General features: G+C 30.0%; 1 protein-coding gene and 1 long non-coding RNA gene across 4 annotated transcripts; one reads left to right on the top strand and one right to left on the bottom strand.

Annotated features, from left to right (window-relative positions):
• Positions 1-668: 668 nt before the first annotated feature.
• Positions 669-17,817, bottom strand: Prosap (prosap). Of its 3 annotated transcripts, none has more exons than XM_035078098.1 (13): positions 17,329-17,817; positions 9,270-9,545; positions 8,869-8,994; positions 7,992-8,172; positions 7,599-7,918; positions 6,725-6,989; positions 5,663-5,839; positions 5,215-5,425; positions 4,955-5,144; positions 4,558-4,870; positions 4,150-4,337; positions 3,342-3,627; positions 669-3,271 (listed from the first exon to the last, which is right to left on the bottom strand). In XM_035078098.1, exons 2-13 carry the CDS (start codon positions 9,492-9,494, stop codon positions 1,899-1,901), a joined length of 3,855 nt encoding a protein of 1,284 aa, XP_034933989.1. In that variant the 5' UTR covers positions 9,495-9,545; positions 17,329-17,817; the 3' UTR covers positions 669-1,898. The 3 variants fall into 3 exon arrangements, with proteins under 3 accessions (XP_034933989.1, XP_034933990.1, XP_034933988.1); XM_035078099.1 differs by lacking the exon at positions 17,329-17,817 and adding an exon at positions 12,863-13,103 and having other exon boundaries at positions 4,249-4,337; XM_035078097.1 differs by lacking the exon at positions 17,329-17,817 and adding an exon at positions 12,863-13,102.
• Positions 16,023-16,684, top strand: LOC118063886 (uncharacterized). The gene is made up of 2 exons (XR_004689992.1): positions 16,023-16,392; positions 16,467-16,684. It is a non-coding gene; the product is annotated as an uncharacterized lncRNA (long non-coding RNA).
• Positions 17,818-18,098: the final 281 nt, after the last annotated feature.

The following is an 18,098-nucleotide window of genomic DNA, read 5'->3' as shown; positions in this document are numbered from 1 at the left end:
GTAATGTATTTGGAATTTTGGTAAATAAATTGATGATTGAACGGATGGTTGTTGTTTTATCAATCAACTTAGCTGTGGAGTTGTGTCATAAACGATCCATGGCATGAAATATTTGATGAACCGAATTAGAATGAACCTAAAATAATATCTATTTTAAAAAAATGGTTAAAATACTGGAACTCTTCTAAAAAAGAAATGGTGCAATGGCACCAAAAATTGTTTAGGGTATGCTCATCACTAATCAAGGTAAAAATAAATTGCTGAAGATGATTGAAACCCTTATAAAAAATTTCTAGTGCCACAGAAGAAGTACATTTTACGCTTTTATTTCTTATTTGAAAAAAAAAAATATGCATCACATCGGCAATAATCTAAAAACTTATACAGTATTTGTTATCATTCAAATAATCACTACATCAGGTAGCAATAAACTCATGTTATAGATGTTTAAAACGACTTGTATTGTTTAATTTTGGATCAAAAGAATATGATACATGTTATAATCAAGTAGGCATGGTTATGGACAATTATTTTGATAATAAATACAATGTAAAACTTGATACAATATCAGAGTTACAATATTATTCAATCATGTATTTATTATGAATAACGTGATTGGAAGTATGCTATATGACATCGGAATTAGTTCACACCTAAAAATATAATTGTATGTTGTCATAATATTTTAATTACTCTTAATGATCATTTTACACAACTTACATCTCACCCGAAAATTAAATATCCAGTGTATTACGGGGCATTGGCACCGTTTCTCATTTTCATTCTCACTTAATTATGGTATAATAGAACCACGAAAAGAGCCATTTAAGTCACTGGTCAATATTGAACCTCCTATGAGATTTGAATAGCAGGTGAAACAACTCTTTTGTTGGTTGTACTACATCATGAACTTTGTTTTCGAACAAATAATGTTGCTCCATAAGCTTAGATTCAGAATATCTTAATAACTAAATCTTTTGATGGTATTGTATTTCTTCAGTGATGTTTTTAAAACAGTAAAATGTTTAAAAATTGGTATAGACAAACCTTCATGATATTAATTATTGACGAAATTACAAAAATCTACAAAATTCACTTATATTTGTTTATCTTCAGTAACAGATCTATTATATATCAAAAAAAAAACAAAATTTCTTTTCAGTTCATATCAAGCTTTTCTGGTTTTATTTTTTTGTAATTAGTAAACTTGAATGCCTTCGATTTAAGATCAGAATTGGAAGTTATCATTTGGTTATTCTATTAGAGATAAGATAGAATTTTGAGTATATTTTAATGACTATTGGATAGTTCAGTAGGTTGCTTTTTAGATTTTCAGGGAATCTAGAACTAGAATCCTTAATTCTCAACAACTCATTCTTCCACGCAGGCTTACGTAAAACTATCACATAATAGCATCATCTGATTATTTACAAAGATTGGTTCAAATTCTTAATAGTAAAAAAAAAAAATCTTTGGAAAATTTGTACAAATCACACTAAATAGAATAAAATTTGAACCAACTCGAGCAGAGGTTGTTTTTTTATATGTTTTAGTTGAAGTTATTGGACCTTTTTTCATTTACTGGAATTAAATTGGACTGATCTTTTAGTCTGTCATTTCATTAAAGTCAAAGAATCATATTTGTACATACGTTTTGGTATATAATACAAATCATGGCAGCATACAGTGTGATATAATGTTTCTGAATCATATTGAACTATGGGGATTAATTGATTGTATTACAGTACTACATATATTTAATTACATATTAAAATTGTTCAAACATTATTAAACTTTTATATTCATTTGTGAAATTGTTTTTCGTTCATTACTCTAATTTTATTGTATATACTAAAAATTAACACATAAAAAATTGTTGAGACTTTGTTAAATTTTATTTACGAATGTAGTTCATTACTTTTTACAAGATTTTGTTGGAATAACTGTTTATTATCACGGAATTGGGGTGGTGGTAGTGGCAGTACAATATCGTTATCTTTGTTAGAAAATGCTATACTAACGTTAAATTCTGGTGGTGGTGGAACAAATAAATTGTTGTAATGTTCTTCCATATCAATTTCAATAGGCGGAGGTAGTTGAGAGAGGCCTACATCATACCTCGAAAAAATATTATTGATTTGAGTTAATTTTTCTAAATGATGATCATCTTTCTTAATATTATCTTCATTATTTATTATTTTAGTTGAATTATCGATACGAATCAATCCTTTCATAAAAGCATTTTGATCAGAACAAAAATTACTGGAAATATTATCAACAACTTCTTTAATTTTAGATGACTGGTTGTTAATTAATTTGTTGGGATAAATTTTTGCTGGTTCAGATGGCATTTTTGTATCGTACTGTTCTTGAACCTCTGATGGAAATGGAGATGTTTCATCACCCAGAAACTTCACACCAACTTTGTTGAAATTATCTGAAATTTCTTCAGTGAATTTTTGTTTTTCAACAGAAGCAGTAGTATTTCTAACGCATTCATTGACTTCTGATTTGCTGGCATTTATATCTTCTTTTTCCTCATTATCTGATTCTGATATACTGTAATCTGGTTCAGGTATAAGATCTAAATCATGAGATACATGTGACATAGCTTGTAAAGATCCAACAATATTATGGTTGTTGTGATGGTACATACCATCGTCTTTGTATACTCGGATATTTTTGATACTTTTTTTATTATTATTATTACTTTCACGGCATTTATTACTGCTATTTTGACAACTATCACTACTACAAGAACTACTTCTACGACTCCTACGACGACTATTACCACTACTACTACTTCTACTACCACTACTACTACTACTACTGCTACTACAATCACTACAGCTTCCGCTAATGCTGTTATTGATATATTTATTATTATTTTCATTTTCAACTTTATTTATGCTTTCGGAACAAAATGGAACGGTTTTAGTAGTGTTTGTAGTAATAGAAGTTGTAGTTATAGCAGTGTTAGTAGTAGTAATAGTAATTGCCGTTGTAAATAGATTACATTTATCTATTGGCTTCTTTGTATTTTCATGATTTCCAAGTAGGATGCCTTTCTGAAACCTTTTTGATGCATTACGGAACATACTATTCGATGTCTCTAATTCGGAAACTATAGCACTTGATTCTTGGAGTCTGTTTCTCAATAAGTTTTTAGCATAAAATTTTTCAGTTTTTAGATTTTCTAATTGAGGATAAAGTTTGGCAATATTTAAAGGTCGAATGCTAGATTTCATCCCATGTTTCCCTCTGCATAACTCTAAAATCAGATAAACAATAGTTTCATGACGAATTAGTATTTATGAATTATTAAATAGAAAATATCATACCTATCAGGTTTCGTATATAAGATGTTTTGTTCATCATATTAGAGAGATCGTTCATTTCGTTATATTCTTCGGCACTTTGTTTACAAGACAACAAAGGGTCAGGGAAGTTTGGAAGCGCAGTGTTTTTCTTCGTTGACAGTATGCTTATATCACCCTGACTGTGGAAATTCCTTCCTGTAGAGAAAACCGATTCAACCTCTATTTTAAGATCCAGGGCACTGCAGTAATATTTGTTCAATGGTGATCCACAGAGATAATTTTCAGGGAAGGGCAAACGAGAGCTTTTCTGAAAAATAAAAAATTATAAGTGTATTTATCTAAACAATCAGCAATAATTTTTGAAATAAAAAAAAAGTCAATGCAAAGGTGGTTCAAATTTTGTTCTGAAAGTGATTCATGGTCCATACTTAGTCTCAATCATAATATTATGTATATTCGATGTCAACTTTACATGAAACTCTTCAGTTAATTCTGTTGACAATTATTCAATCGACTCGAAAGCACAAATGGTAATAAGAAAAGATGAATATTAAAATGGAACAGCTGAATTAATTCGGAAACAATACCAACTGGTAAAAAGTATGTAAAGATCATGAATGATTACATATGATCATGTAAAAACAATCAACACATGATCGTCGGTATATTTTTATTGTTCATCTTTGTATGTTATCATTCAGAAACCGATTTAGTCTATAAGTGACATGAAATGATTATTGCGGTATCTTTAGTTGAATTGTGTATTAAATTTCAACTTAAATTTCAGCTAGAATATTTTTCTCTAACAGAACAGTAGATTTATATTTACGTCATTATGTGAAGCTGTGATTGGATGGAATGTTGATTGCGCGCAGCTACTATTTAATCGTAGCTGGTGTGAAGTATTATACTTGGAGTTTGAACATACAAAAGTTTGCTGAGATGCATGGAGTGATTCGGCACTAGTAAATTTATCTTCATTCCTTGTATTATCATCAGTCCTTCCAGCATCCATTTCTGGAAAAACAAAAATTTGTAATACATAAATCTATTTTAGATTGTTCATAATCTTTTAAATAATGATAAAAAATATTTTCAAAATAAACTAAGATTCCTGCACTAAAATAAATTGATTTTTTTTTATTGATGTCATGACAATGTAAGCTTACAATTCACTCGTTTGCTTTAATACTAATATACGTGCATTATCAAATTAAAAATTTTGATATAAATTTACCTAATCCGGCGACCATTGATCTGGCTCTGGCTCGTCCAACACTTAGTGTAGTTCTGGGATCTCTTCGGGGAGGCATCGGTGCTGGTAATCGTCCCAAAGTATTAATCGTTGGTATATTCCAACAACTACTTTTTCGGGGTAAGGTTGCATATTGAGGTTGATTGAAATGGCTTGTTGGCAATGTCATACTTGAATATGAATAAGGGAGATTGTTCATAGGAGTTATGACTGTCATTTTCACTAATTCACCGGAATTTCTTATTAATTCTACCACGTGTTCATGAGAAGCTGCCGAAATATCTTCTCCATTAATCTATGATCAACATTAGAATGAAACAAGAAAAATGTACAAATTGTTGAAAAATATTAGCTACAAAAAAACTTATTTTATTCTCACCTCAATTAAGAAGTCACCTTTTCTGAGACCAGCAAGATCTGCAACCCCACCAGAAGTCACATCATCTAAATACTGAGCAGCAGGAGCAGCACTCGTCAAGTTAGATGACATTGATTTCGCACCTCGAAGAATAAAACCGAAACCTCTTTTTGAACGATGTAGCACAACTGTTTTAGGTTCGGAGGTCATCCTAAATGATATAAAAGAGTGCATGTACAGTAACATTTTTATAGAATAAAAATAATAATGCGCTTTCATACATGTGTTTCAATTTCGGTACAGTGACTAAAGATTCGCATGGAATGTCATTCTGATCGGTCCACATGGAAGCATTACTATCGATGAATTGAGTGGATAGTGATACGTTGGAATGCCTTTGCTTGATTTGTTGGACACAACGAGCTGGAAAAAGGCCTGTTTTATGGCCATGCTGGACACCTTCCAAGAGTCCACAATCGGTTGCTCCAATAACTAGGAAAAAAACTTTGTTTAGGATCTTTTCTTTAATAGTTTCAAAAAATGTTGCTTGTTTGATGAGTTAGGAATCAAAATGGTTTCGGTTGTTTAACTGACTCATACTACTCAACTTTTAGGAACTGCCATAAGGCAATCTTTGGAAGACAATTATAAAGATAAACTTAATACATTATGAGGCAATTAAAAACGCTCAACAAACCTACAAGTGAGATAATTGTAATTTATTTTTACCTTCTAAGATATCGCCTTGGTTGAGATTCAGATGTCCAGCTATACTACTGTTGTATGTCTCTGTACAAATGACCGTTGTTCCAGGCCTAGATATTGATTTCGTTATTTCAGATCGTAATATTTCATTTTTCGATTTGTCACCCTTTATTTTCGTTTGGCTGTCATTATAGTTTTCCTCTGAAAAACATCATTTATTCATAGAACCTTTCATATTTAATTGATTACTCCTATAACGATTGTAACAAATTATCAGTAATAACTAGAATCTTTATCTTTATCTTGCTGAAATTATTGGTTAGATGAAGTGATAAGAAATATCAATCTTATTAATTTTACCGTAGCAGTGTTACCAGTAATGGTCCATAGAATGACATAACATTTTGAATAATATATTTCAAGGCTGCAAGTTTACTTAGCATTAAGGTGGTTGCTTGTTTCCACAGGTTGAATTTAATTAGAATAAGATTTTTATAAGTTATTGTTTAACTTAAAGGAGAAGTTAGAAGCTAACATAGAGAGTCCTGTGCACTCTCATCATGTAGGAAGTAGTCTCCATAAAATATTGGCACTTCAAAAAAGATAATTGAAAATGTGGAAATCAATATTTGGATCAAATTTTGAAAAAAATAGTTATTAGTTTTGTCTGGCAAGCCTCGTGGGACCAAAGAAGCCCAGAGGAAGATTCATGTGATAAAGTTACGAGTAGGGAGTGTAAGATTGTGATAGATCATTTTGGATTTAGTAGAAGACAAGGATGAGTAAAAAATGGAGTAATTAAAGGGAAACTTCAACATTAAATAAATTGATTCTTTATAAACGAGTGAGAGTGCAGCAATTCATGGCAGTGCTGTTCAACTGTGGTCATTTTGTTTGCATGATTTTTACCTAGTAATAAGTTAATCAAGGAAGTTTTACAAATGCCACTCATAAGACTCATAATGATAATTTAGGTCTTATTATTATTCTTTTTTTATTCACTCGAAAGATTTAAAATTTTGAAACTACTTTGATGATGACGATAATAATGATTGAAGAAATATATCTCGTTCATTGATAACTTACCAATTTCCCCACAATTGTAGCTTGCAATAATTTCCGCAAGATCCATGTTTCCAGCAATTACTGCCACTTGGTAAGGAGTTTGATTAGCATAATTGAGACTATTCTTCTGCGCTCCTTGAAATAATAGCCGTTGAATACAAGAGGCATTTGTGTTATTTACTGCACATACATGAAGTGGAGTATTCCCTGATGCATTTTGGGCGTTTAAATCAGCACCATAAAATAACAGATGATCAAGGTGCTGTACCAAGTTGTTTCTACATGCCTAGAAAGAAACAAAAAATTTCATAGAACATGACTATTGTGGTAACAGAATTAACAATCATTCTGTAGTTATCACCGTTCTACTACTTTTAGAATATTTTTCAAAAAAAAGTAGGATGTCTCTCCTCATAAAAAAGCATGAGATTAAAATCTAGCTAAAAATTTTTAATACTTATTGAACTATGGACCATTTAGGTAAGTACAATATTTTAGTAAAAAGGAGAGCAAAAAAAAACTGTGAACAATGGCAGGACTCATGGGTACTGATGTAAAAATATGAACTCTTATTGATTGTGAAAGTTAACATTGAGCATCAACATTGTTACAAGTAGAAATAGCTATTGATGACCAACTACGATTCCTCTTATGGGCCATTTAATCTACTAAATTCATGCTGCAGTGGATGCTGACATTCGAAACTTGGAAATCGACATTCCTATAATCGATAAGTCCAAAAGCTAGCCTTACTACTTACAGCTAAGCTGGCTCTTCTATTTTTAAGTGTAAGCCAAAGATATGGGGCTGACACACTCGAGCCAATATCTTCACCAGAGGTCCAATATAATCTGGTATCTTAACTAAATACTTAAAAGATTTATTACATACGTACTTGATGGATCTCCTGCCATCCTTGACAGTCCTGTGAACCAATGGTTGCATGATAGTTCAGGAGTATTTCACAAATTCTTGGATCAGTTTGGTGAATGACACTGTAGTACAAAGGTGTAAGACCTTTTAGATCCTTATAATTTGGACTGGCACCAAGTTCTAAAAGTGTTTTTACTGCTTCGAAATTATTTTTCTCAACTGCTCGATGAAGAGCTGTTAACCCTTCTTTTGTTCGATAATCAAGGATAGCTCCGCCATTAACCAGAGAAATGATGACTTGGGATGATTTTTTTAGTGTCGCAGCAAAAGACAGTGGCGTTTCTAAAAAAAATGATTATGCTAAATAATACACAGAAACTTAATATTTCGTGATATATTGTTCTCTTAAATATACCTCCATTGTCATAGGAGTGAAAGTTAGGATCCAATCCTTTATTGCACAGTTTTGTAATTTTCTCAACTTGATTGTTTGTTATGTAATCATATAGCCGTCTTAAATTAGTTCTCGTGTGCAGAGACTTCAATTGTTTTTCATCCACATGAAACATTTTATATACTCTTCTTTTGTACTTGAGCTTTTATGGAACAAAGTAAGGACAACGTGACCAACTGTATGATACTCAATTTTCATATAAATATATTCAATTGATCACCATTATTATTATTACACTTTAGTTTGGACTTCTGGCTTTTTGCATACGTCTTAAATGGACCAATACTCGTAACTTATAATTTAATTCTCAAATTTCAAAACTGAATACTTAATGTTAATAATAAACTCAAACTATACTTGTTGAGAATAGAGAAGTGAATGATACAACCTATCATGTATCAAACAAACTTCGATATTATCGATAATAGTAATGCAATGTTTTCTGAATATTCTTAAAAATATCTTTCCAAAATTATAATAGATATTATCTATTAGAACGAGTAATTATTGTGAATCTTAGCAACGATTTCTAAATAAATAATCATTCTTTTGATGTTCCAATTGTTGAGTATAATTTAATTCCATTTTGAGAATTATCAACCTCATTGAAGATATCTGAGACTGATCTAAAGAATCTTATTTTGGTCATCAATGTCATCATGAATTTTTAAAACAGTGTTTGTATGACATTGATACCTTTTTCTAGACTTTGAAGTTGGAAAATATTTTAAATTCTGTCTCGGGATAACTACGCCGAATTTTATAATCTTTCCAAATAAACATTTGGTGCCAATAATTTTTTTAACAATAATCTTTAGATATTCAAATGAACAATTACCTCTAAATATCCAATAGGATGATCGAAAGTGTAATCCCCAATTGGGCGTTCTTCTTCTAGAAACTTTCCCGCTTTACCGTTCATAGGTGGGCAGAACAGCCCATAATTGAAACTCTCCTCCAACTCCTGTAAGTCATAAAAAGGTAGATATTAGCTATCATGTTCAACAAGAACTAATAAAATAATAAACAATTGTATGATTTAAAAAATTGCCTTTGTTAGATATGTTACATTTATATAAAATTCGCAAGTCAGCACAAGTCTGTGTTGAAAGTGAATATTATTATCTCTCTCTCTCTTTCTTGGGGTTTATTCCACTTATTATAAGATTAGTGCATAGTAACATAATTTGATATGTGTTACACGTACAAGTACATAAGAAGAGAGTAAATTATCTGTACCTTCGGTAACGATGATAAACACTGCTGCTTGGCATCCCAAATAAGTTGATCTTTTGCGAACTGGAGACATTTACTGATTGAAAGTTCAGGTACATGTATACGCATCAGTAGGGATTCTCTCCCACTTGTAATGATCTCAGTCCCGATCTTGTAACTGTCACTGGTCTGTTGTGGACTTTCATTATTTGTAAAAGATTCAATATTTTTTACAACAGACGACTCCATCGCAGCGAATTCATCGACATTCGTAATCAAATTGTGATATGTCTACTCTATCTGAAAAAAAAAACATTAAAAAAATTATTCTGAAACTGGTAGTGCAAGAATATCAAAGTAAATTATAGACTGATAATCTGAAAGCGAAAATTTCTCATCTCATTAATTTAAGATGTGATATCTTCGAATGTTCATTGGAACCGTATTTCAATTTTTTAATTTTCCTCGAAGCTGTAGATTATTTTTATCAGACGGAAACCAATCTTGTGCGTTGCCGATAGGATGCTGACCACTGCAGCCCTAAAAATGGGTGTCTCAGACATAGCCCTCAATTATTGGACAAAATTATCAATTAATTCTGTAATGGATAATTTAGAAAATAAAAATATCAATTACTGAATAATCATTAATATACAGGATTACATTATCAATTACTGTATTAATTCCAGTCCTTTGAGTGATTAACAGCATTGATTGTACTAATGTAGAATCTAAGATTGCTTTCTGAAGAGCCACTGCAAATTGGAGTGTTTTACAGTGAACGCACGTAAACGTATTCAATATTACATGCCATTAAACACGTTTAAGTGTGTTTATTGTCACGTACTTCGATTTACAGTGTATGTAATTATACAAATGTCTTTATCAAGTGGATAGTTGAGATACTCGAGGTCGCGGGTTCGAATCTCACCATATAAATAGTAAAATTATAAAAAAAAAAAAACCTAAACGTATTTTCTTAACACTTTTTAATTTTATAAAATACATAGCATGCTTTGTAAAATAACAGACTTAGACGTATGTACATACTCATAAGTATATTTTTTAATGCTAATTATTAATGTTAAAAATATTTTTTATTACATAAATGCGTAAAGTTAAAGTTCCATCTCTGTTTCAGTGAGCAACGCAATTTCTGCCACAGGATAACACAGCACCCGTCTTGACATGCGCATAGACAATTTTTGGTCTTTCTTTGTGAAAGAGAGAACGTCATTGTTTCAACCCCAAAACAAAAACGGAACTCAAATTTTTTACGACGATTATGACGAATAATAGTATTCGTACTTTGGAAAAAAGTCGGTCATTACAGAACACGTGTTTTCCATCCTTGCCTTCAACTCCGGTGTTTATTTACACGTGGTCTGTAATAGCCTACTTGTCTCCCTTGGTACGTAATATACGACAATTGTCACAATGAATATTTTTTATCTATGCGAGTATGTAATTATTAACAAAAATATTTTTTTATGATTATTAATAATACATTAATTATTGTATTTATAATATAACTATTTATTAACATAAAATATTTTTTAAAAAATTAATTTTATACATTATATTACATATATTTTTTCTATTTTTATAAATGTCAATCTAACTATCGATAAATTTATTTATTATCTGATGACGTGAAAAGTATTTTGATTCTCATACATGGAGAGAATTTTTTCACTAAATGTAAGTGCAAAAAGTGACGTTTTGAAGTTTAGAAATAACAATATTTCTATTCGTTAATAAATTTTGAATGCTTGTAAGTTAACTTGATACTTAAGAGGTGTCTTAGTAAAATAATAACTTAAGATAACTTCAAAATTACTTATGACAACCCAAAATTCACTATTGAACAGAAATATTTTGATTCTTTTCTTTATAACCAAAAGAATAGTTAGAGCAAATCCACTCAAAACCTCATGGATACTATTCTAGTAGAGATACATCGATTGGTCTTGGAGTTGATTCAATCCAATGCGTAAATATGATTATATTTACGCATATTATCATTTTAAAAAAGTGATCATCTAGATTTTCTGTGTTACGCACACATAACCACTTGAAAAAAAATAATATAAATAAAAAATTAAAACTTCGGGACTTATTATTAGATTTATCATTGCTATTGACATTTAAACTAACAGTTTAATACAGAAATAAAATGTTTAAATGAAAAACAAAAAAGTCAATTGCTTGATATAATCATTATTCAAGCCCCTCTTTCAATTTCTATTGTACATGTACCAGTTAATTGATAATTTACAGAAGACAATTTTTAAACACCTGTTCTAAAAGTATCTATCCGAAGTAAAGTAAATTTGATGAAATATCTATAGAGATAATGTGAATCTATCGAATCTAGAAATATCAATTTCTGATGAACCTTAAGGATAATACATTAAATTGAACTAAAAATGATTTTATAAAAACTTGGAGAGAAATGGCGTACTCGATCAATTAACCGGATGATATATTGCTATCATAAGTGTAGATATTACACATAGAATATTTATAAATATAGCTGTGCATCCTGACATTTATTTTTACGCATACAGAAAAAAAATGTCAAAGTGTTCAAATTTTTTTGTTGCGACCTAAAACAGATTAATTAAAAAAAAAAAATTTCTTTGCTTTTAATTTTAAAAAATATACTCGAATTCAAAGTCTCATGTAATCAAGTATTATAAACAATAAACATAACACATTTCACCCTGTTGACTTCCTGTCATCTTGTTAATTAATCATTATGTGGAATTTTGTTTATGATCTCGACTGACAAATTGTTGGAAGGTACAGCATGATATACTGCAATTTCAATTGTGTTAAAATAAATTACATCAAATGTATTTCTATGGTTTTCAATTTCAATGTTTTATAAATAAATACGAGAATCTAAATGACATTGCAGTATTCTGAAAGCATCAACAGAATTCTGTAGTTAACATATAAAATTTCTACATCGAATGCACTTTATGAGTTTCATTAAATAACCAAGCAATTGTTGCATGGAAAAAAAAAACAAATTGATTTTTTTTTTATCTTGTGAACAATAACTTTATACATCGAAAAAACTATTAATGCAATTTAATTATCGATAAGTTTAGGTTTTAATTAAAAATAGTTGTACATATATAGAGTGATTAAGAGCTGATGAACAACATCCGTTTATGTTGTAGGGACGTACCATCATCTATCTCGGAAATAATGATAGATTATGTAACTAACTGGTTGAAAATGAATGTCTGGAAATCACTGCGACATGCAGATATTTACTGAATTAAAATAATTTTCACTTTGTTATTTTTAGAAATAAAAATATTCACGTTATACAAAAAATACGGTATTTAAGTCATGACACCCCGGTATACGTCAATAATAATTTCACTCTGATACTGTACGTCAATAGTTAAATTACACTAAATGCACTTCTTCCTTGTTTCCATTTTCAGAGAAAGGTCAAATATTTAGGAATTATAATTTCAAAATAATTCATTGGAATATGAATTATTTATAGTTAATTAAAAGATGTATATTAAAAAATAAAAAGAAGAGATGTGTCAGGAAAAATTGTTGATAAGCTATTTGTTTCATCAGATACTTACCATTATTCAGTGATTATGATTTACTCCATAACATATCATTTTACAATGTTTATCACACATCACTTGATGAATATCATAATTTTATATACTTTGCACACTACATAGATACTTGTTATTACAATTTTATTTATAAATAGTAAGATAACTCATATCAGTCACCGTTGTATGAAGTAATATAAGGTACTAAAAGTTTGTAGGTGGCGCTACGAATGCTCTCATCAAAGAGTGAGGGGCTGCAGGCTAGCGTTGCCTAGCAACAACACAAGATCGAAGACGGGTAGAGTATTCTTTATCCTTTCCATTTAATCGACACTATTAAATTCCCTTAGATTTTAACTAAATTTTTTATAGGAACAATCACCTTCATTGCTATTTTAACCAATTACCATACGAAATAAATACAAAAACGATGGAATCCAATCAATTTTTATTGATGGTTTAGGATGTAATTCTGTAATCAATGATGTTTATACAGGTGCATAGGTAGTACAAATGTCTGAATCCGTTGCACTATTTTTTATTAGTGCTATGATATTTTATATTTACGATTGTTTACTAAAATGAAGTTTCGAAAACAATGGCGGTATTAACACTTGCATATGGGGTGCAAATAATAATAATCTTTATTGGCATCGAAACTTTAAAGTTCCTGAGCAATACGATAAAATCGATGTAAATAATACAAGGTGCGGTTTAATTAAGAAAATTGATTATTTAACCGTAAATGAGTCTTATATTTTTTACTTGATGATTTAGGATAGTTTATTTGTTAATTTTTATAACAAAGTTTCATTGAACCCTTCGTCACTAGCGCTACTTTTCTCCCTAATTCACTTGCGTAGTGAATGCTGCGCCGTCGTGTTAAATCTCGTATGACGTTGCCAAATTAATGGGTGGTAGTTTACTTATGTTAACATGGAAATGGTTAAAATGGCAACGCTGTCTGATAGTTGGTACACTCGCACTAGACAGCAAAGTGCTACTTTTCTGAACTCCATTCCATATGCCATTTACATGCATTCGTAGAAAATGATTGCCTAGAATAGGTTTCAGCTGATTCATTTTGCAGATGATATTGCATATTTTGAATCGTGTATTAAACCTAGTAATGCCTTTCGTTCAATAAGGAAGATGAACGATATTGAACTCAATCGGGTTTAATCAGATTCATTGGTGATGTATGCTTGGTTACTGCAAATGTTGGACATAAAACAGAATGCCATCAAACCTAATGAGGCCTACTGTCTATTGATCTATATAATATTTCTGTAGATAAGAAATCTCCTCATATAATAACTAAATTAGCCAAATAGCAACATAATTATTATTGTTTTCATTTATCTAAACATAATAAGATAATTTTAATATTATATATACACATAAAAAATAGTACATTATTAACCAAGGGAGCAAAGTACGATATTCTGACCTAGGTATATAATTACCATTGAAATCAAAGGTAAATACCTACATAAGGATCAACATATTATATTTTAATATATCATCACCCAAAGTTAACATTCTCATTCTCAATTTAGAATTGGAAAAGTGCCAATTTTTCTTTCGCAGAGAAAAAAAGCATGCGTCTGCGCATGCGCACAGATGATTTTTAGTCTTACGCCGAAAAGTATGAATTCTGGCGAGATCATGGATCTGTAGATAATTATAGTAAAAATGTCAAGTGTAATTGAAAATCAATAAAAATTTTTTTTCTAAAAACTCTATTTTCTCTGATTAGATCCAATACATCTTAAATGTTTAGACTTATCAGATCAGCTGAAATTTGAATTTTTCCAAAAAAGTTTCATAATTCAGATCTGATCCAATCTAACTTTTTTCCCACAACTATTTAAAATTTTTATTTCGGATATCAATCAAACAAAAATTAATCGAATCATAGCGATAATTAAAAAATTTCTAATCGATCTTTATATCTATTTTTTTATCATCTGATTATCTTTTGATAATTTTTCGACTGCTTTTTGACTAAAACATGGTTATTTTCATCGCAAAGAAGCGTCATCAGAGCAAACTATAGAAAGTAAAAACTGCGTTTTAGTTTCACCAATATTTTTCATAAAGATAATCATGTATCAGTTTGTATATCAGTATTCTGATGATTAAAAAATCATGTGTTCTCTTACACACTTATTGGCTTCTTTTTACGCATTAAATTAAAAAAAAAAAATCACTTGACACTGTTCTCTCTTCTGAATTGTCAATATCAAATCATTGTAGAATATTCCAATAATTGAATCAACTTCATGATTAAATTTGTCAATTGAAAGTGTGTAGTGTAAGTTTCAGTGTTTTAAAATTGAAGAATGCATGTACAATAGAAGTTGAGATATGTGGGCGGGATGGAGATTTACGTAATCACTTCTACAAACAGTTTTCAGTCTGATTGATTATTTCATAGAATGAACATGAATATTTTGTCGTTGATAATTCTTATGGTTTTATGTGTAGAAGTTAAATATACAGCTGAAATTACCACTGAATCTCATGTATCAGTATCTCAGCAATTTATTCACTTTGACACCAACGTTAAAACGAGTGCGATCATCAATGTTCCAATTAGATGCCCTCCAAATTTTGTAAGAGTGGGAAAACGATGTCGCGTTATTTTTTAAGGTAATAGTTATAATATTATTGCTTTCCCTTTATATAATAACAATAATTATTAATATCTTAATACAACAATAACATATGTACATATGCATCCATGAAGGTTTGAAGTATTGGATCTTACTTCTACTAGCAATAAATATCTACTAACTCGGTCTGATCAGGTGAAATTCTTCTATTGAATTAAACCAAACTGAGCCAGTTATATCAGATTGAGCCTAAATAGTCTCATAATTCAAACCTGATCAGATTTAAAGTATTTCACAGATATTACAGTAAAATGTTATGGGAAATAGAGTAGTTCATTTAGCTGGGCATAATTTTTATATTCACAGCTCTGTTGCTATCAAAATATTTCACTGTAAGTCTATCTCATAATTTTTGTCTTCTTTGCTCATTTCTTCTTATCTTATTAATTTCATTTATATCGTTTTCATTAGTTCTATTATCTTGAATGTTGTCATCATTGTCGTCATTTTCGTTGTTATCATTGTCATCATTAATATTTTCTCTAGAACATGTAGAGTTGGCATAATGTTCACTATGCACAAGTTAAAAAAGTAGTCATAACTTATAAAGTTCAGCCAAAAGTCTGAATTTATATTCTTACCAATTTATGTACTTTTAAGAGAATTAATCTACATATTTTGAATGTTTCAGATACCTTATCTGGTAACAGAGATACTATTTTACATGCAATCTATTAAATGGAAAAAAATATTTCAAGATGTGTTAATAGACTGACTTCAATCAAAATAAAATGTAAGAAGAAAATTGAAATTACGTAAATTATCTAACGACCTCAGAAGAATATATAGGTTTCAATATATTTACCTATAAGTAATTAAAATATTATGAAGAATAAAATACGCTTTGAAAAAGAAGACAGCTTCTGGAGATTGGTAAGATAATCTGCAAGTTCTATGAAGACATATTTATCATCCTTTCATTTTATCAAAAGCCTTTTTGATAATAGATCAAGTATGAGTAAATGCTGTATTGCTGCTTCTGGTGTATCATCTTCAAATCAGAAATTGAAGAGGGTAACTACTGTCACCTACAATGCAAATATTGATGGATGATTTGATTGGAACCAAACAAAACAATGCCATCAACCTACTAAAGTATTTTTAGAAAGTATTCTTAATGTGCATTAAAAAAAATCAATAAATTTTCACCAACTAAGTAATGAAATCTTTCTCCTTCATTATTCCACCAAGAATTATTTCTATTATTAAGTAATCAAATTTTTCCCAATTAAAAAGAATTTAATCAAAATGATTTACGATTTTGTAATAGAAATTTCCTATTCAGAAATGTAATTCCAATAGGGAAGAGTTTAAATTGAATCAATTGAGAAACCTCCATCCTTATTACTAAACTCCATAAAATCTGATTGGTTCCGATTGAAACAAAAAAATAATAATCAAAACTGAAATTTTATTACATTATTAGCTGAGTTCTAATTAGATAATTTTATTTACTGATTAAAATGTAAAACGTCTACTGTTAAATCTATATTATAATCACTAAAAATATTTGTTCATATCAATGATGTCAGTGATATAGACTCGAACCTGTAACCTCTGTAGCTGCATTTCATACTTTAACCTCTGTACCATTTAGTGAATACTCACAAATAATTTGCGGAGCATTTATTGAAATAGCTATTGATATCTACTAATAAAAACCGGTTAGAAATGTTTTAATTTCTGCTTTGAGTAAAATGAAAGAAATGAGCTGTATTTTGGTTCAAGATTTTGAGCGTAGAATTGGATTAGATAAGAGAAAATCTTGAAATCATTGAGTTGATACACGAATTAAAGATAATTACTAACAGTGTGTTAAACCTATGAAGAATCTTTAATTCAACTATATTCACTGAATAATCTACATATTGAATTCACACTTAGTTGTCTTTTCATTGATTACTTTCACAATGATTCACACAATCGTGAAACACACAGTCGTAAGGAGCCTACGAGTTGTTCTGATGAACCAACACACAAAAAATGACTTTATCAAGACGTAAGGAAATGGCCGCCACAATCGATAAAACTAATCGATATTATCATCATATGTCTGTTTGTTAAGTTGTTTCAAGGTGCATAATAAATTGAAACGGTCAGGATTGTTTTTTGGTGGTCTTTCCACCAACGAGAATGAGTTAGAGTTGTCACAAACTAAGTTGACTGATTCAACTTCAATATCTTAAGATTTCATAAGTCGACTTGTACGCGTTTCAGTTGAGCTGACTAAGTAGACGTCCTACTTCGTCGGTAACTAGGAGACGACTTGCTATCTCTAGGACAGCCTGAAGAAGACTCACTACCTCTCTTGTGGTCATGAGAAGACTAGTCAAAATCATACGAATTTGTGTGAATCATTTTATGAGCTGCCTGAGCCTTGTGAGAAATTAATTGGTGATAATTGGCTCAGGAGAGTTGACAAGTTTGCTACAATAACAATAGATAGCTCAGAATAAATAAATAAAATTTTAGTCAATCATTATTACTATTATTTGTTGATTTAAAATAGAACTTTTCACACTGATGTAAAATAGTTTATAAACCAAGGTAGGACATTTAAACTTTCTTCTTCTAAAAAT

This window comes from Chelonus insularis, unplaced genomic scaffold, assembly GCF_013357705.1.
Source record: "Chelonus insularis isolate UGA/USDA-ARS -01 unplaced genomic scaffold, ASM1335770v1 contig_150_pilon, whole genome shotgun sequence".
In the NCBI taxonomy this organism is placed as follows: Eukaryota; Metazoa; Arthropoda; class Insecta; order Hymenoptera; family Braconidae; genus Chelonus; species Chelonus insularis.
The sequence above is the reverse complement of the archived record's forward strand: the minus strand, read 5'-3'. Positions and strand labels throughout refer to the sequence as shown.